The sequence below is a fragment of the Mandrillus leucophaeus genome, unplaced genomic scaffold (assembly GCF_000951045.1).
Source record: "Mandrillus leucophaeus isolate KB7577 unplaced genomic scaffold, Mleu.le_1.0 Scaffold2, whole genome shotgun sequence".
NCBI classification, from domain to species: Eukaryota; Metazoa; Chordata; class Mammalia; order Primates; family Cercopithecidae; genus Mandrillus; species Mandrillus leucophaeus.
Genome location: NW_012102031.1, coordinates 7,651,355 through 7,671,427, shown reverse-complemented (window position 1 = coordinate 7,671,427; position 20,073 = coordinate 7,651,355). Strand labels below are relative to the sequence as shown.

The window sequence follows — 20,073 nt, the reverse complement described above, 5'->3', positions numbered from 1 at the left end:
GCAGTGAGGTGGTTGGTCAGAAGAAATTATGCTAGTTCTACAGACTTCTTCGATACTTTATCAAAAACACTATATTTTGCCACAGTTGTTATCAATAATCAATGAAATATCCTATAAAGCGTTCACTTGGGAATTTCTAGTACTATCTACCAGAAGGCTCAGGAAAAGCAGAGACATCCTTTAGCTTTGTATTTGAAACTTAGGTTTTTGAAAAGCTTACTGTGAATACTACAGCCTTATGCTCCATGCTCCTTTCCCAACACCGATAATGAAACGATGCCACAGGTATGCACTCAACATTTGAACCAACAGAAAACACTCGCCAGTTCCCCTATTACTCTCACAAATGATGCCACTGCTCGGGGCACACTATCAGTGGTCATTCCTTTCTGCTGCCCTTAACTAGGCCATATGGCTCACACTACAATAACATACAAATAAAGAGGGTGCCATGAATAGATCTGTGTGGCTTTAATACCTTGATGGTGGATGAAAGGCTAAGTTTACTACCTCCCTAGATCTTCTGTAGTCTATGGGTAAAAGAAGGGGTGAAATGGTTTTATAAAACAATGGTATATTATATACTTACCACAGCGCCAACTCCATAGCTAGCGGCAGGGGCAAGGGCATGGTAGGGGTCGGCTGTGTACACCCTGCCATAACTGGAAAGAAGAAACACAATCAGACAGATAAAGAAAAGTGTGTGATCTAAAAAAATTAAAGGGATTACTGTGCTAAAGACTTGTGAGTCACTTGGCCTTGGATTATCATAAGGAAACTGGAATTACAAGGAATAGGAAAAAACCTTTCTATTTCTACTCCCAAATGCAATAACTGAAAAAATCTGAAGTACTTCTATAAAATGGAAAAGAAAGGAATTGGAGATGAGGAAGAGAGGGACTGGAGTCAAAGCCGAAGAAGAGATGAGAACAAGAAAGAGGGAGCGGAGGACAGAGTTGGTGCCTTGTGCTTTAGGCATGACAAAGGCCATCAAGAGGTCTGCAGAAAGCCCAGGCTGGCAAGATGCCCGATGTGCTAAGAGCTGCTGTGGAAACGGTGAAGGGAGGGAAATGGGTGACATTTTGGGATGGAACAGCTCTCATGCATCCCAAAGCTCATCTCTGCCTCTGTACATACCCGTCGCTGTAAGCGGCTGCAGCGGCTGCAGCAGCGGTGGCTGCGGTTGCAGTAGCAGGCTGTGCATATCTGTAGGCTGCATATCCACCCTACAGGAGAGAAGAGAACTGACTTTACAGATACCTCTCCCCCCAGGTGTACAGAAAAACACACACCCGCCCACACACAGACGTACATACATGTAGACACAGGGACTGACACAAACATAGACACACACATGGGAAAAAAATGTTTCAAACTGCATCAGTCTGCATGTTATTATTCCTCCAATAAAAAATTAAGCCCTACGATATGCAAGGATTTGCTTTCCAATTTGTGACAGTATTAAAAGTAAACTTTGGTAGTACCTGTTAAATACAAGCAATGAAGATATGATTTTGGATCTGTCTTACTTCACAGTCTTTGCTGGAACTTTCAAAAGCAAAAATATTTACAGCAAGTTGGGAGAACTCTGACAAGAAATATAAATTATGAAGTTAAAACATATGAAATCTGTATGTGTTGACTTCAGATTCTCTAATGTGTTCTTGGATTGATTCATTACTAAGAGACCACAGCATGTAACAGAAACCTCTGCCCCATCCGGCCTAGCATGTTTGCCAAGAAGCTAAGATAATCAGGCAATATTTAGAAGGAAAAACAGTGTAGATCAGGGGTCAGCAAACTTTGGCCTGTGAGCCAATGCAGCTTGCCACCTGTTTTTGAAAATACTTGTGACAGAGACCAATGTCCTACAAAGCCAAAAATATTGACCACTTGGCTCTTTATGGGAAGTCTGCCAACTCAGATGTACATTTCATACTTGAGCAAATCAGTTACAGATTTCTGAGGATTCTTTGGCTGGATCCAAATAGATCAGGAACCCTGCTTCTAGCATTTAACTGCATTTTCCTTCCCTAAAAGGTTTTGAGATTCTTACATATTAATCTTACAGTAGACTCTGAGCTTTTCTTCCAATGGTCCAAATATCCTCTCAGTCCTAAAGAATTTCAAACCATCATATCCTTCTATTTCACCTCAGTTTAGGTAACTCAAATACACAAAAGAGAACCATGTATTCTTTCAGAAAGCATTTCAAGAGACAATCACAACAACAAATGCCACATGAGACAGGATAATTTAAAAAGTGGCAAACTCTACTTTTTATTATGTTTCTTTTCCCTTCTAGAATTCATCTATTTTACCTAAACCTAATTCAGATGCAAATTTTTATTACTGGCCTTTCACTACCAAAAACAACTATGTTCAACTGGCCCAACTAAATATCATTTCAGTAGTGAACAACAGCATGAACATTTTATTTCTGTGGATAAAATGTGCCCATTTCTCATGGATATCTGAAGGTTTTTGCCCTGTGTTTTCTACTTTCAAATGTTCGATTTTTTTCTAAATCTACAACAGAAATTTCAAATTTACTTCTGTATCATTTCTTGGGATTGAGAACAACTATTTTCTAATGGGATCCCTGCTCTTCTTCACCATCTTATGTGGCAGGTGCTAGCTTGCTTCTTTTATTTCTGTCACACCTTAATTTAGAAATACCTATAATTTCTTATGAGCTTCTAAAGCCTTTTGCTTCTTTCTTATATAATTTATGCTTTCTCTAAATGAAGAAACTGCACTGTGAGGGGAAATTTATTCCTGCTCTTCAAGTGTATGCTGCTTGAACTCAGGATAGTTTCAAATGTACTTTAAAAGATCCCTGACTGGCTTTCAGTGGTTATACATTATTCCTCCTTTGTTTTTCAAATGAGTGACTTAGAAAGTAAAATTTCCTTCCTAATCACAAACCCTTCTAGAGATATATGAAGACTAATTAATATTGCCAAACACTGACAATGAAATGGTAATGAATGGGAACATGGCAAGAAGCACCCTTGGGGCCCATTTCTGATCAACATGGTTCCTCGGAATTCTAGCCAGGTCTATGGAAATGGGCAGGCCAGACAGATCTGGGCAAAGCTGTACATCCTGGCCACAACATAATTTAACTAACTAAAGTATTTCTTTACCTTTTTTTTTTTTAAAGCATTTGTTAAACAAAGCAAACGTTAATTACAGTTGGAATTTTAACACTAAAATAAGCCCTAGTAATTTTTCATTATAACTAGAGGTGGTTCCATTAGTTTAGAATTTGTTTGCTAGTGTAAAGTTAGAGCAGGGCTATTTAGTAAAACTTCTTTGCAAACATTATACTCTTTATAATGCAAGCATTATACTCTTTAGTATTACTCCAAACATCAGAGTAACATTAAAAAATTTTCAAAGTTAAGGCAATAAAAGCAGTTACAGCCCAATTCGTGTTTACCTAAGTAAAAACATTAAAAACTGAAGTCTTACACCATACGGCAGAGGTATGAATTCTTGCAAAGGGATATTGAGGTTCAAAAGTACTCATCCAAGGGCAGGTTTCACACCTGACTCTCAGGAAGACTGAGTGAGGTACTACTGGAGGTACAATCTTGAGTATTCTAGCAAATCATGGCTTTGAGCTGTATTCTACCCATTCTGGAAAAAACAGGTTCTAAGTGAGGTTGCTGGCAGAATCAGTTTCCCCTCATTTTCCTAGGCCTACAGGAAGCCATTGGAACCGTGGTGGTTTAGGAGTAATGTTACTGCTAACCAAAACAATTCAAATGGATCAGACTATGGAAAAGAATGTTCCTTCCAATCCTGAAGGACATGGAGAGAATCTATCTGTAGCAGTTTCCTTCTTTTATAAGTCAACTCTGACTTTGAAGTTTAAACTTGATGAAGTTCGCTGATTTTCAAAACAGCGAAGAACTGTTTCTTCAGAACAGTTCTGTTCTGAAGAAAACAGAACAGGGTTGCAAATATTTTACTGAAAACAAAAGGCTGGAGAAGAATATCAGCATTAAGAAAAAACACATTAATAGTTTTTTTTTTTAAAGCAGATGACTTTAACATGATTATTCTAATTACTTTATAATAACGGCATTACAGAGAAATCTTTAAAAGAACAACTATTTTAGGATAAATAGGCAATATCCTACTAAACTAACTTGGTAATTCACTAATGGCTACTCCAAAAGTAGAAAAATTAATTGTGTGTCATGGATGTATTCCTCTCTCTCTCTCACACACACACACACACACGCTTACTCGAAAGTATTTCTGCTGCTTTATTCAGCAAAACATATCATAAAATGTAAGACAAAGAAAATTCAGATATATTTATTTCTATTCCAGATTTCAAAGTGCATAGAAATTTCAGGCTGAGAAACCATTTTTTCAACTTTCACTCTTACTAGCAAATCTAAAGGCTTTTATAAAACATGAGAACAAAGTGCAGTTTGAAACACCAAGGTTTTCATTACTGTTTCTTAAGTTTTTCAAAAAGAACAAGGGTGGGAAGGAGGAGGAAGAGACAGGGTTCAGGCGTGGGGAGGGATATGGCGCCACATTTATTAATCACATTAAAAACTAAGCATGCCAACATCTGGAGCTAAAACAACCAGCAAAATCACCACGTTCAGACTCGTATTGGCTAACTCTATCTATCCCAGCATTCTCTTGGGACAGCGGTTTGCCCTAGGCTCTACCACAAGCTCGGTGAAGTACACAGCCTCAATTACTAGAGCGTGCAGCCACAACGACCTGGTATTACGGAAACAGTCAGTCACCACTTGAGTTAACATTCCATACCCTAACGACTGGCCCCTCCCCAGCCCAAATAAATAGTCAATCTTGCCCACCCTAGCCCTGGCCCACACCACAATGTTAATAATTATAACAAGCAGTAACCCATCTGTTATATCAGAGAAGGGAACAGAGACTCCACTGAGAGATTTAGAGTGAGATGTTAACATTTCTTCAGCTGACTGCACAAACAAACAAACAAAAAAAGAGGAGAAATAATTCATTTGGAGATATGAAGTCATGAAATAGCTGATGTGTATTGCTTTTAACCATGCACTGATGCAAAACTGAAGCAACCATTAATAATAAAAATTAAAAAGGACATATGTATTTACACACAATCAGACCTGTTTGATCTGAAGCAGTTTGCAGATTCTATCTGTGTGTGATTTGAAATAAAACAAAAAATGGGGATTAGCATGGCCACAGCACACCCTAATGTAGGAGGGCACACACGGACGTCTTTTTGGAACTCTGATAGCTGGATAAATTTGGCTTGGCTAAGCTTGATTCAGATACACACATGCCCCTTTAAAAATAATTATTCTTATTCCTTCGCAATTCATTCTGAATGACACCTGGTATCCCCAGTGGGGCTGTCCAATGCTCCATCGCTCCCCTATTCAACCTGCCTGACACTGGCAATATAATTCAGTCCTGACCCACAGCACTCACATGTATGCTTGTCCTCTGTCAACAACCGTATATTCTAGTCCACAGCATTCTTCTAAAATATTTCCTGTGTTTAGGAATTTTACTTTTTCACGTATCTGTAACATATCTCTGACTTCAAGTTCCAGCTTCTTCAAAGGAAAATGCCTTTGAAAAGTTGGCTTTAAGATCCTTTCCAGTGTTTTCGGCAGTTGTTAAAGTCTCAATTTTTCATGGCTCAATGTCATCTCCTAGGGCTTTTCTACTCTGCTCTGAACCAATTTTATCACCTAATTAACTTTACGATGTTGCCACGTTGACCATATGATCTTTCGGCACAGTTTTGTAGCTGTGTTTTAATCTAGAGCAAAATACAATAGAATATAATCCCTCCTATATCTGACCTTTATCTGCATATTTATTAGTTTAATCTCACACTGGTAGACTTTTGCCTTGTCTTGATTTTAACCTAGCCCTTAATTTTATTATATTTTTGTTTTAGGTTTACATTAAAACAGGACTTTGGTGAGCATGTGATGTCAAGACACCTTCTTTCTACCCGGAAGACAATGACATTATGTGACACTGAGGAGGAGAGTGTGTATTTCAAGACCAGCAGACAAAATGAAAGCTTGTTACCTACATGTAGTGTATAGATCAATAGAGCAGGAGGGTTGGGAGATGGCAGCAGGTGGGGTGGGTAAGGAATGGCCGGTGTGATGCTTAAAATCACTACAGCAGAGCAGAGATGTATTCCAACTAGCGTGGGTTTAATGCTGGGCCTCCAGGAATCACTTTACTTATCCTTGGATGATTCTAACTCCCTCTTTTTCCTCACCACCTCCCCGCCCCTGCTAAGAACCATGGTTCTAGGAGATATTATAGAGTTCTTTGGTGGCAAAATGGCATCACTGATTAAATGTGAGTAACACAGAAACTTACAATAATGGTGATACTGTCACTGCTTTTGATTGAGGTCTATCTCCTTTGAAAAGTACTTATGAAAAAAATTTTAAAGTATTTAAATTTTATCTTATTATTATTTAACATTGGGGTTAAGGGGAAAAATTGCTATGATCAACTTGATGTCTTCCACCTATTATTTCTATGGTAGATGAGAGATGATTTTCAATAAATCAAACCTTTCAAACATTATTATTCCACATCTCCCCAAATTAGTTCATTTCCAAAATCTTGCTGGGTAGCCACATAAATAAACTGGATTGTGAAAAGCCATCGATTATTTTCTTTCTCCTAGCATCCAGCTATCAGCAATCCTTCTAACAAGTATGCTATTATAAAAATGAACTCACTGATCTTCTCAGGTGAAAGGAGAAGAGGCCAAGGGAAATGCATGTCTCATTGTTTGAGTCCCGTATGTCTAGATTTTTAAGGCAACTTCAAACTTATATAGCAGCACAGTCCAACTACTACTGATATTTCACTACAGGGCCCAAGGTGGGATTCAGGAATCCTATTTGTACAGTTCTACTTCCTCTTTTTTCTCTTTTCTAAATTTATAGTAGTAAGAAAATGTCCCTAACTGCTAAGATCTAAATATAAAAAAACAGTTTAAATACCACAGGTAAATGTGACTGACAGATTAAAAGAGGTGGCAGTGATGGGACAGTGCATATTACACAACTGGCTGGGATATGTGTCAAGAGGACAGGAGCACTTTTGGAGGAAGTGCCATTATGTACGGAATGTGACTGTGGGCACTGCTGAGGTAGCAGGGCTTAGATCACACGCTCACAAGTCTTGATTGTCCAAAAAAGCCTCTGTTCCCATCTCTAACGTGGAGCTGGAATGGTTAGTATAATTCAATTTTTTCACTGCAATCCACAATCTGATTGATTGGCAGGTCACACTGGCACTCCTACCTGAGGTATTTTAGCGCTAATGATTGGTTCCTGTAAGACTATTCTATAACAGAACACAGGAAGAGCAGTTCAAAAAACACAGCTGTGGAAGGAAAACAATCATACAAAAAGCCCGCTAAGGGGCCCACCAGCCTTTTCTTTCCTTTGGATGCAAGCATGCTTTTCACAGGAGGTGAATTAGGAGCAGTTTGTTATCCCATTTAAAAAGTGAATCAGGGCGAACTATGCCTTTTCTACTGGCCAAAAAAGAAGAGGGAGGGGTGGATACATAATCTAGCTGCCACACTCCCAAATCCTATCACGGTGGGTCTCTTTACAAACTAGGAACACAACTGCTAGATCAGTTCTCCAGAGAGGAATGTGCCATAAAAGAAACAGAAAGAAAATGGCTAGCAGGAATCACTGTCTACGAATGGGACAGCGAAAGGGATTACAAAAACTTTGCACAATTAATAGCCTAAATTCACTTAACTAAGCATAACCAGCAATTTAAAATCTTTTCCCTCGTGTCTTCTCTTCAAGCTCCAATTCGGTGCACTTTTTATACTAAACTCTCTATTCCTTCTATTTCTAAGATGCCTTTCGGAGGAAATAAGAACTAAATGTATACTGACAGATTTCCACAGATGAGAAATGTACGGAGAGAAGCAGCACAAACTCAAAGGCACAATGACAGCTTTTTGTTGTCTGTGTGTTTCTGAAGAAGTATTCTTTGCTCCCTCACATGTGGAATATAGAATACGCAGTTTTAAAAGTGACAGTTGTATTAGGCCTAACTCAGTAGTTACCTCATATTCTTGCTTCTCATGTGTGGGCGTGGATGTTATTTCAGCACTAGTGACCAACTTTTTTTCTCTAAGTAACTCTGCTTTAAGGTAAGAACTAAAAAATAATAACATTACTATTAATTACTTTCATTAACAAGGGGCAACTGGTCAAAAAAAATTATTTCAGCAAAATCACGGAATTACTTGTGTTTAGCTCAGCAAGGTAATCCAGTTGGTAGATTTAAAAAAAAAAAAACAGAAAAATAAAAACGAGTATTTTAGTAACAAGAACAGAAAAATCATGTGTCTCAAAATCTTACATTGTAAAGTAAGGAAATAAGAGAACTGTTAAAAAAAATTGGGTTGGTTGACTTAACAAGGTTAAAGTAGACAAGTCTTTTTTTTTTTTTTTGAGACGAAGTCTAGCTCTGTCACCCAGGCTGGAGTGCAGTGTTGTGATCTCGGCTCACTGCAACCTCTGCCTCCAGGGTTCAAGTGATTCTCCTGCCTCGGTCCCCCAAGTAGCTGAAACTACAAGTGGGTGCCACCACGCCTGGCTAACTTTTGTATTTTTAGTAGAGATGAGTTTTGCCATGTTGGCCAGGCTGGTCTTGAACTCTTGACTTCAAGTGATCTGCCCGCCTTGGCCTCCCAAAGTGCTGGGATTACACACATAAGCGACCATGCCCGGCCAAAGTAGGAAAGTCTTTTTTTTTTTTTGAGACGGAGTCTCGCTCTGTCACCCAGGCTGGAGTGCAGTGGCACAATCTTGGCTCACTGCAAGCTCTGCCTCCCGGGTTCATGCCATTCTCCTGCCTCAGCCTCCCGAGTAGCTGGGACTACAGGCGTCTGCCACCACGCCCGGCTAATTTTTTGTATTTTTAGTAGACATGGGGTTTCACCATGTTAGTCAGGATGGTCTTGATCTCCTGACCTCGTGATCTGCCTGCCTTGGCCTCCCAAAGTGTTGGGATTATAGGCGTGAGCCACTGTGCCCGGCCCAAAGTAGGCAAGTCTTAATAAGACAGAAATAGATTGTATTTAAGAAAAAAAAAAAAAATCCCCAAATAAGAAACACGTTAGAGAAAAAAACTTGATTTAAGAAATAATCCAAATGGAAAATCTTGCTCTAATAGATCAGATTTCAAGAAAACAAGTTAAATAACAAAGATGAGTTTCATGAGAATATGAACACTAATGTATATGGGAGATGTACATGCGACCATCATATTTAAGTATGTGTATTTAGAAATGTGTAATCTGGTGTAAAAGTAGGATAGATTCCCCAGTTCTCAAGCTTCATTGTGAACATAGGAAAAAAGATATCTTTCATTACTTGCTGAAAATATTTTGAGGAAAGAGGTGGATTTTAACTGAAGTTCAAAGAGAGGTAGTGAAATATGGACTGGTTGGGTTTTATGCCTGACTGTATTAATAATTTATGTAGTTCTGGGTAAGTCTCTGAGAAATATATCTATAATTTAGGAGGTTGGACCAAATCATGGCTAAGGTTCCTTCAAGTAGTTATTAAATTAAGGCATACCTTACAGGCCTACTCTAAGTAGTATGCGTGAGTCACCTGTACCTCGAAGAACTGTATTATCTCATCTCTGCTTCCTGCAAAACACAAAACCTCTGAGTGCATTCTGAAAGTGCATTAACTTTTTTAGGTTGCTTGAGAATCTCTGGTAGACTGTGCAAACAGTTCACTAAAAAGGTCCTCTTACTGATTTTGGAAAGTAAGGGTGGAGAAAGCATTTCTAGACAATTTTAACCAATCCCCACACAATCATTTCATGCTGACAAGTTTTTCTTATAAAAAATTTTCCCTTGATGACTTGAGTGACTAAATCAAGCTTGCATTCAGAAAAAGTCCATCTGGAGAGGTCATAATAAAATACTTCAAAACTCAAAAATTTCTAGTTTGTCAATTATATCACTTTGTCCACATTTTAAATAATACGTGACAAACCAATCACGGAACTTTAGTGATAGCTAGACAGTTTAAATAATGGAGTACATATTAATGTGGCTAGTAGAATCAGCAAATCTTCTATGACAGTCAAATGGCTGTAAGAAGAGTCTGGGTTGCTGATTATGCTACTCATTTCCCCCAGTGGCTCTTAATAACTAAATATCTGGAGTTTTCTCATTACTACACACTCTTTGCTGGCATCGGTTCCTTATTTGGCTATCACAAGGTCATATTCTCTCAAAGTATGTAAAATAGGAAAATGTACAGTTCAGAAAGCTTATTAACCTCTACATAAATCACAGCTCTAATGATCTAAAGAGGGATGTGAAATGAGAAGAAAAGCAGAAAAGGGAAAGAGCTGGTATAAGGCTAAGCTGGTCCTGTTATTTATGTATGCAAATGACACGACAATCGTAAAAGACTTTAAACCTGCTGATCATCTCACAAGTAAATTAATGATCCACAGAACATCTGTGGGTATAGGGAAGGGAAAAGAATATGTCCAGTAGACTGACCCTTGCAATGATCAGGAAACCCAAAGGCTTAGTTTTTGCACCCAGGGGCAAGCGCAGTGGCAGAGAAGCATGCTTGCATTCTTAAATATATAAATATATATATATATATATCCACAAGGAAAAAGAAAATAAAAATTAAATAAATTAAAAGGAAAAAAACCAAACCAAACCAAAGAAACAGAAAAAAAAGGCTGGCTTGTCAGGGGATGGGGTTGAGAAGGCCCCAGTGTGTGTACTTACATAGAGGTCAGCACCGTAAAATCCGTCCTGGTAAACCACACTGCAGAAAATCCACACAAAAACAAAAACAAAAAAAACAAAAGAACAGAAACACATTCCGGTTATTGAGGACGGCAGCATGCACATGCGCTCTACACAGGCAGGTGATGTATGAATACATAACCTGGGCTTGGGGCCTCGGCAAGTTGGTGAGAAAATGTGAAAGTGCACACGAAGGTTACACAGCTCCGGGACATGCGAGGAGAGGGAAAGGTGTGCAAAACTGGAATGCGCAACCTGGATATTCGGTAATTAAAGTAGGATTCACACAATAAAAAGCACTCCTGGAAGAGCCTATTTTATCTATCCAAAATCTGCTGGCTTGGAAACAACTTTTTGTATATGGAGTATTTTAAAAAATCAGCTTGCCCTAGGAGGAAGTTTCTTTTTAAAGAGCTTACAAAATAGGGTGGGGGTGAAGAGGAGTTTAACATGAAAAACTGAACCCAAAAAATTCCACTAGGGCAGGGCCTGTATGCAAAGTACGTTTTTAAATTACGTTTAAGTTTTTTGTTTTCAGTATTGTAATAATACGTAAATGTTTTTCTGATATCCATACATCACCTGCTTTTTACCCTGCACATTAGACATGCGATAAGATTTGGCTGATCACACAAGCATGCAAAGTATTATTATTCAGCATTTTAAGAACCAATGCAACACCTCAGAAAAACAAGTCAATCAATTCTGACCAAAGTAAACAGAGAAATGTAATTAAAAAAAAAAAACACAACCAAAAATACCCACAATGCATTGCTTTCACAAGCAGAGATAATGAGCTAAAGGTTAAGGTGATTGGTCCAAGGTCCAAGAATTGAAAGGTGCAGTGGGGATCCCAGATAGTAACAATATAATCCAGAGTGGGAAGGAGTAACTGGAAGATTTTAAGGGTTCTTTTTTGACCATAAGAGTATTCATGGAATTCTGAAAACTACAATTGATAACTGAAGTTCTGGGCTTGACCAAAGATCGCCCTGTCTTATTTAAAAGAATAAAACTGAGAAGGTAGCTGGTTAAGAATAGAAGGTTTATTTTCCTGTTTAGATAATGAATTTGTAGCAAACAGACAATGCATGACTTTTTCTTAAAAAAAAAAAAAAACCTAAGCAATACTATATTCTTAAATACAGATTTCCAACCTTTTGAGGTACTTTTGTGCATACAGACTTCCCCAAAAACATTATTTTGGGACCAAAAGACATGGAATAGCAGTAGAGATAAAAGATAAAACTTTCTTCTTCATCTCTGTTAAGTCAAGATCAGATTGTTTTAATTTACATGCTTATTGGTTATTCAACTAAAAAGCTGGAAATTTTCACCACTACCTTCTCTGTTACAATAAACAAGCTGACAAGTAAAGTCATCAAATCATATTTTTAACTTGAATATGAAATAACTTGTTTCTTACAGGTAGGTGTAATGTTTCTTAATTCTATTTCCAATGACATTTGGTTGTATTTACAGGATAGTATGGTCACATTTTGGAATGCCCCAAATATGCTATGCCCTTGTATCACACAACAGGCAAATCAAACTCATCTCTAATGCTCATTTAGCTAAGTCCCATTCATTTTCATAGTCTCCAGTTGCAGTTAAAGTCTGATATTAGAAAGTAATCTGCCTCTCAATTGCATTTTAGTGAAAAAAACAACTTGTTCAAAATGAGAAGGCTGATAAAATGGAAAGCACTGAGACCAAGTGGTGATTAATTAAACTTCAAAGATCTTAGTAAGGGAATATAGGTAAAGATTTACAAACAAGCCTTCTATAAAGAAGGGCTGGCATTAAAAACACAAATACATTTTACCCTAAGTCAAATAACTTATTGGGAATATTCATCTACATTCTAGAAGAATTCCAATATTCTCCGTATCAAATGCCACAAGGAGGCTAGAACATAATGATTAATGATGAAATTAGTTTACTAAGCTGAAAAGCAATTCTAGGCCATTCCCATGAAATACTGGACTTATTCCTTGCCATCTTCCATGTAAACAGGTGGTTTAGTTAATAAAAAGAAAACATGGGAAATCAGTGTTCAATGTAATGCACAGGAATTGATATGATTAGACATAAAGATTAAAATATCTTTGAGCAAATATATACCTGACACAGACTTGGTAGAGAAGGGGTTCTCAAGTTTGGCCAATATACTGAAATGACTACATTGAACAGGACTAAATTCAACCACTTTATAAAGTAATTCAGCAGTGTTACAAAATAAGGAAGTCCCATGTTTCTGGTGAGTAGTCTCTCTTTGCAAACATGACAGTAAACTCTCTTGGATTACAATGGAAGACATTTTACAAACAATTTTCCTAGCGTGTAAAACTTCCAAAAGATTCCTTTTAATGTTTCATTTGAATACTTCTTGATGAAATAATATTGCATATTCACTTCTTTAAAGAGATGTCAGAGGTTGAAGGTCAAAGGTCAAGTTGAGAGAAAAAGGATTAAAATAAAAGTAAGTAATGGCATAAGATGGAGATGATGGAATGCATGTGATTTAAATGTCTACAAACTCCAAACAGAAGTTAATTTCTGAAGCAGTTCCCTTCCAGTGTCTTTTGGAGCCTGCCCACTTCAACATACCTTGTCTAATAAAAATGTTTTAACTCTGAGGAATGGAGAACTTCTAATGGTACGTCCATTTGGTCTATTAATGAATGAATGAATGCTAAATTAGTACACCTCAAGGTTAAGCCAATTTTGCTGTCAGAAAAGGACATACAAAGGCGGCTCCTTTCCTTTATATTTTAACTAAGTAGCAGCCAACAAGCTTCTCTACTGCTACCTATTCCTCCGTAAGAATACAAAAAAAAATCTGTCATATTGACATATCTGGCAGAGAAAAGATGAAGAGAAATGTCACATCTTTGATGAGGAAGTCCTTGGTACAACTGACTGAGGAAAGACCACTCTTTATAAAAATTTACATTTTAGGCTGACACTGAGAAACCCCTAAAAACAAAACCTGCCATCTTCACTCCTTTTCCCCATTCAGTAGCAAAGGATTTATTTGTTGCTATGGAATCATTCCACTGCATGAGACACCCTCCATAAAAAAATCAAACGGTGAAGGATGCTCAGCTACAGTCGTCGTTTTACCATCATTCAGAAGCCAACTGCAGTTAATTCTTCCTACTTCTCCCTTTCTCCCTTGATTCAATTGGACTTGGTTCATCTTAGAATTAACCTCTTTTAATCCGTTTCCTACAAAGAAAGCAAATCCATTGTGGGTAACTAGCTCTGCTGCTCACCACCCAGGCAGTGAAACCAAAGGGGAGGACACATGTGACAGCCTCCGCCCCAACACGGGGTGGTGATAAGGGGTGAACACAGCAGATGCAGGCTTGTACTACAATCTCGAGCTCCTCTTTTGGTTCTCTGCAGTAATGTTAATCCATATTCGTGCGCTGCTGAGTGAACTTCATGCCAACACACTGCTAGTAAACACAAGACAGTTCTGGCTACTGTCTTAAGCCATTACCATGAGGGCTTAAGGTGGCCAAAATGAAGACTTATATAATGAATTGACAGTTTGTTACATTCTGATGATGGTATATTTTGGTTTTTGTCATCTAATCTGTCAATTTGCAAATATTCATTGAATGTTTACTCTGTGACACGGCAACATCCCAGAAGTTATGAGAGGGCCATGGTATTCTTTTTTGGTCCAACTGCTTATTTTAGAAACATATTGATTTTGGAATCTAATGCTTACCCTGGATAGGCGGGGATGGCTGTTGGAGGTACCGCTCGGACTGCACCATATACTGTCCGCCCTCTGCCCCTCAAATGGGCTCCTCTGAAAGCGGCTGCCGTGGTGGCTGCAGTAGGGTAAGGGAAGCCAGGAACTAAAGGGAGACCCAAAATATGACAGAAATTTCAACTTGCATTCAATAGAGGGTACATAGTCACAACTTGCTATGAACCAATGATAGAAAAGATGAAAAGATACAAACCACATGTTTTTTGAAAAGGTGGCATGCATTCAATAAACCTTCTACCCTGGGTCTCTCAGTGGGGAAGAAATGGAAAGAGAGACCCCACATGCAAAAGCAAAAGATTCCATGCCTCATTCAGCACAAATCTTGAGTGAGCTTTCTCTGTTCCTTCTCAATTTCGGCTTTACAATGCAAGCTGCTGAGAAACAGGTCAAGAAGCTCTGAGAATGACTGCCATCATAAGAGACAAATTACTGTGGGCAGTCTAAATCAGATTGACATAAACTCTTCAACCGGTCAGTTATTAACCCTGCTTCCAAATGTTACTATGTGCACATAATAATTATTACTCAAAAGAACATTCTTTTGAGATTTTTACATGGTACCAACCTCCAAGGTACATAATAGTCTTTAGACATTTCATTAGTCAATTTCATTCTTTTATTTAAAACATTTTAATCCACAAATGTAAGGTGGGGGAAACCACTCCTCCCCTGTCCTTTAAAGAGGCAGACAATTTCTAAGAGCCGATTTTAAGTGTGCTGTCCTTTGGAAAGCATGCAGAGACACTGATTCCATGTCCACTGAGTCCTGTTTAATTATACCTCTTGCTGCAGTAAAATGGCTCAGGTCAAAATGACTTTAGAGAGATCAAGGGAGCTGATAATACTCAATAATATTGAAGGTACTTCTAAGTGATCCTCTGCTGGAGAACCTGTGGCTGACTTGCCAAGGAAATGTATAATATGCTCTACACATACTTGCTTCTTTTGTTTTCTTTATCATCAAGTACAGACTAAAATATTCTTCATATGCCCTTACCCCCTCTACCTTTTCCAACTATTTCTGCTTTGTGCCATCTTAATATTTGGTCAGGAAAATTCTAGCACAGATAAAGCAGGACAGGGCACTGGGATAGTATTTAACATCCCTCTCAAGAAATTTCCATTTCAGTTATGTACTATACTAGGAAAAAAAACAACAAACAAAAAAAAACCCCCAGTACATGACAGTTCACTCACAATAGTCAAAATCTATGCCAGGCCAACATAGGCTACTTACTGATTAAAGGAATGTAAGTGTTGATACCCCCTCTTCCTGACAGGGGCACTGCTGCATCATTGCCTAGGGACACATCTGCTTGAAAGCTGGATGCTGATTGGATTTTTTAAAAAATTAAAAAATGCAAAAAGATTAAAAAGGAATAGCAAATTGAAAAACAACAGATGCTATTACAATTAAATAGCACAAGTGGAAACATTTACTTAAATACTACCTGCATATAACTCCGGACCATATACAGCTCCAACTACTGGGCTTAATTTCCAACCTGAAACACACAAAAAGGAGGGTGAGCATTTAAGACTACTTGAGGAAAGGGATGATCAATGCATGTCAAGTTGGCTTCGGCCATCTCTGGGGCTATTTTTGCCTATTACCAACTTCTCTTTGGAATTCCAGCTTGGGGTTTACATGAGAGAGCAACAATAGTAGAACTAGCACACAGTGAAGAGATAATGAAGGGTTGGGGTTGGGGGGCTTGGCAGGGGTCATGATGTTAGGAGGAGGAAGATGGAGAGGGAATGAGAGGAGAAAAAATAAACAGAAATAAATCCTAGAGTTTGGTACAGTGTTCTCACAGAATTACCCTGGATGACCTATCCTTCATTTAAAAAAAGAAAGAAGGCCGACTATATGTCATTCTGTACCACACTGTGATGCACTTTCTTAACCCTGTTTATTACTCTAGGTGTTTTAATAAAAGTATCCATGGGCTGAACTCAAATTTAACCTAGATCTTTGACTCCATGCTTGAGTCAATGCTGGTATTCCAGGTAAACTGAAATCCACTTTCACTGGGATTTACCATTGGGATTTTATTAGGGTTCACCAACTAAAAAATGAAAGACATGAAATCATAAAATTCAAAGTACATTCCCAACTTCAGTGCATGTTTTCTGAGGCTCTAATGTGTAACAATCACCTTTAAGTTAATCAGACTTTTTAGTTAAAGAACACCAGAATACTGTGGAATGTTACCTTAAATATTTATAAATATTAAGAGTTTCCAAATAACATTATGTTTAATGTCAACTTTATTTCTTCTTTCCCTTTTTTATATTTATAAGAATATGGCAAGTATATTTTAAAAAGGAATAATGTATTATTGCTCACTGAGAGTGAATAAAAGTAGAATTCCACATGAAAACTTTATTTTATTAATTGAATTTTACATATAATAAGCAAAAATACTCTACATTATTTTTCTGACTCATTTGTCTTCTTTTATATTAAGACCCTAGCATTGTGCCACATTATTCTATAAATATACGAATGAAAAGAAAAGGGCCAGAATTGGCCTCTTCTTCTTTTTTTTTTTTTTTTTTTTGAGACAGAGTCTTGCTTTGTTGCCCAGGCTGGAGTATAGTGGCTCAATTTCGGCTCACCACAACCTCCGCCTCCTGGGTTCAAGTGATTCTCATGCCTCAGCCTCCCAAGTAGCTGGGACTACAGGCACGCACCACCATGCCTGCCTAGTTTTATACTTTCAGTAGAGATGGGGTTTCACCATGTTGGCCAGGCTGGTCTTGAACTCCTGACCTTAAGTGATCCACCTGTCTCGGCCTCCCAAAGTGCTGGGGATTGCAGGTGTGAGCCACTGCACCCAGCCACAACTGGCCTTTTCAAAAGAATTACTGAAATTACCAGATTTAAATGACCGTAAGCAAAACATTATTCAAGTGAAAATCCATTCACTCTGATTCAATCCAACCTCTTATTCATCATTTTATGTGCTCATAAAATGCAATGTCTCTTCAATATTCCACATAAAATTTTGGCAAAATTTGGGTGCAAATACCACTTGAATTGTAAGAGCACAAATATTCTGCAATATCAAATTACACAAATACTGTGCAACATTTCTGCACAAATTAAGAGATTCCAACCAACCTAAATGAGAATGCTGACTGAGAATTCATTAGGACAAACCCAACACATTCTCCTTAGGACCTTTAACACAATAGCAGAAGGTTTCTTGCCTACTAAACCTGAATATTAATTTAAAATAATATTTGCCTACTAAACCTGAATATTAATTTATAATATTTGCCTACTAAACCTGAATATTAATTTAGAATAATATTTGCCTACTAAACCTGAATATTAATTTAGAATAATATTTCAAAAAAGAACTTTTTTTGGCAGGGCGCGGTGGCTCACGCCTGTAATCCCAGCACTTTGGGAGGCTGAAGCGGGAGGATCACGAGGTCAGGAGATCGAGACCATCCTGGCTAACACGGCGAAACCCCATCTCTACTAAAAACACAAAAAATCACCCGGGTGTGGTGGTGGGTGCCTGTAGTCCCAGCTACTCAGTAGGCTGAGGCACGAGAATGGCGTGAACCTGGGAGGCGGAGTTTGCAGTGAGCCGAGATAGCGCCACTGCACTCCAGTCTGGGCGACAGAGCCAGACTCTGTCTCCAAAAAAAAAAAGAAAAAAAAAAAAAATTTTGTTTCCTACCAATGGCACTATTTCCTGGGCATTCCCTTTAAATCCACATAATGGGCGGGCACCGTGGCTCAAGCCTGTAATCCCAGCACTTCGGAAGGCTGAGGTGGACGGATCACCTGAGTCTAGAAGTTCGAGACCAGCCTGGCCAACATGACAAAACCTCGTCTCTACTAAAAACACAAAAATTAGCCGGGTGTGGTAGCACACACCTGTAATCCCAGCTACTCTGGAGGCTGAGGCACGAGAATTGCTTGGACCCAGGAAGTGGAGGTTGCAGTGAGCTGAGGTCGCACCACTGTACTCCAGCCTAGGTGACAGAGAGACTCTCTCCCAAAACAAAAACAAAAATTAATATAATGGATGTATATTGATATGCCGTTAGCAATACTTTGAATATATTTAGTTTTAGACAATTATAATGTATTTTCACAAATGTCTTTTGACCTGCACAAAACCCAAGGAGGAAGGTAAAACAGATACCACATCTGCAATCTGAGGTCAATATTATACTTTTCTGGGTCTCATTTCCTAATAATAAGCTGGGAGGGTTGAGTTTCAATAATTTCTAAAAAAATCCTGGTGCCAAAAATCTGTGGTCTTAATTTATAAATACGAAAACAGAATCAGGTTAAAAAACTGGTCCACTGTCACGGAGTAAATAAAATGTCAAACCTAGAAGCAGAATGTCTGTTTTCTGAATTCCAGTCAGAGGCTCTTTCTGTCACAGTATTTCTCCCAGAAGTAAAGAAAATTTGACATTCTTTGCCTCTCCTTTCTATTTTGTTTACTTTGAGTTTTTATCAAAATTGTAGAGACTTGTTTTCGTAAGAACAGTGAAAAGAAAATAAAAGTTAAAGTGGGAGGCAGTGGTATCATACCAATAAAAGGAGTAGGAAAAATGCAAATTATGCTGATAAATTTGTATCATCTATGTGAAAAGCTGGGCTAAATATATTTATTGAAGACTTTATGGGATATAGTCAATACCAATACGTTTCTTCTTAAGACATTAGTGGCACATACAGCCACACTCTAACAGTAGGTTCAAACTTTTTACAAAAGCAGCAGACACTCCCCCCTTTATTCTAGATATTAGTAAAATCTTATGCAGAACCATAAATTGCTCAGATTACAGTACAGCTGAGATCTTAGGATTCAATCAATTTGGTTTCCTTTTTCTCCCCCAAACTGGCTCTGCACAACACAGTCTGCAAAACCACCACTGGGTTACAGATTAAATTTATATTCCATCTTATTCAGAGACCATGAGTCTAGATTAAATTTGGTAACTGATGTAACAAATTATTCATAGAAAATTTCCTTCTCAATGAGAAACACTTATAAACCTTACTATATAATATGTAATCATGAAATAGAAAATGGCACACATACAACCATACCCATGGCTGTTACCTCTAGGCTTAAGGAGAGCAATGGGTCCAAAATCATAACTTATTCCACTTATGCTCAGATGAATGAGAGTCAGAAGTAGAAGTGAGAGTCAGTGGGCATCCAGGGGTATTACGGACAAGTCTAACATATTACAAAGAGCTACAGCACCTGAAAAAGAAGGTGCTCAGGTGGGATCCAATTTGGGTTAGTAGGCAACTAGATAGCATGTTTGTACTGTGTAAAAGATGAACTTTACTTAGAACATAACACCTTAATACCTAAAAAACACAGCTCAATTGTAATGACAAAGTTATGTTGTAAACATAAAATACTCTCCCAGGTAAAGAGACCCT

The 20,073-nt window shown here is 38.1% G+C and overlaps 1 protein-coding gene across 4 annotated transcripts in view; it reads right to left on the bottom strand.

Moving 5' to 3' along the window:
- RBFOX2 (RNA binding protein, fox-1 homolog (C. elegans) 2) overlaps positions 1–20,073 on the bottom strand; it is a 262,414-nt gene that overhangs the window by 6,593 nt on the left and 235,748 nt on the right. For 3 of the 4 annotated variants that reach the window (XM_011978956.1, XM_011978957.1, XM_011978959.1), the window contains 6 exons: positions 16,091–16,144; positions 15,877–15,969; positions 14,592–14,724; positions 10,829–10,868; positions 1,138–1,226; positions 590–662 (listed from right to left, as the gene is read on the bottom strand). In XM_011978956.1, the coding sequence (XP_011834346.1) occupies positions 590–662; positions 1,138–1,226; positions 10,829–10,868; positions 14,592–14,724; positions 15,877–15,969; positions 16,091–16,144 (482 nt within the window). The remainder of the gene's footprint in view (positions 1–589; positions 663–1,137; positions 1,227–10,828; positions 10,869–14,591; positions 14,725–15,876; positions 15,970–16,090; positions 16,145–20,073) is intronic. The other variant, XM_011978958.1, reaches the window with a different exon arrangement.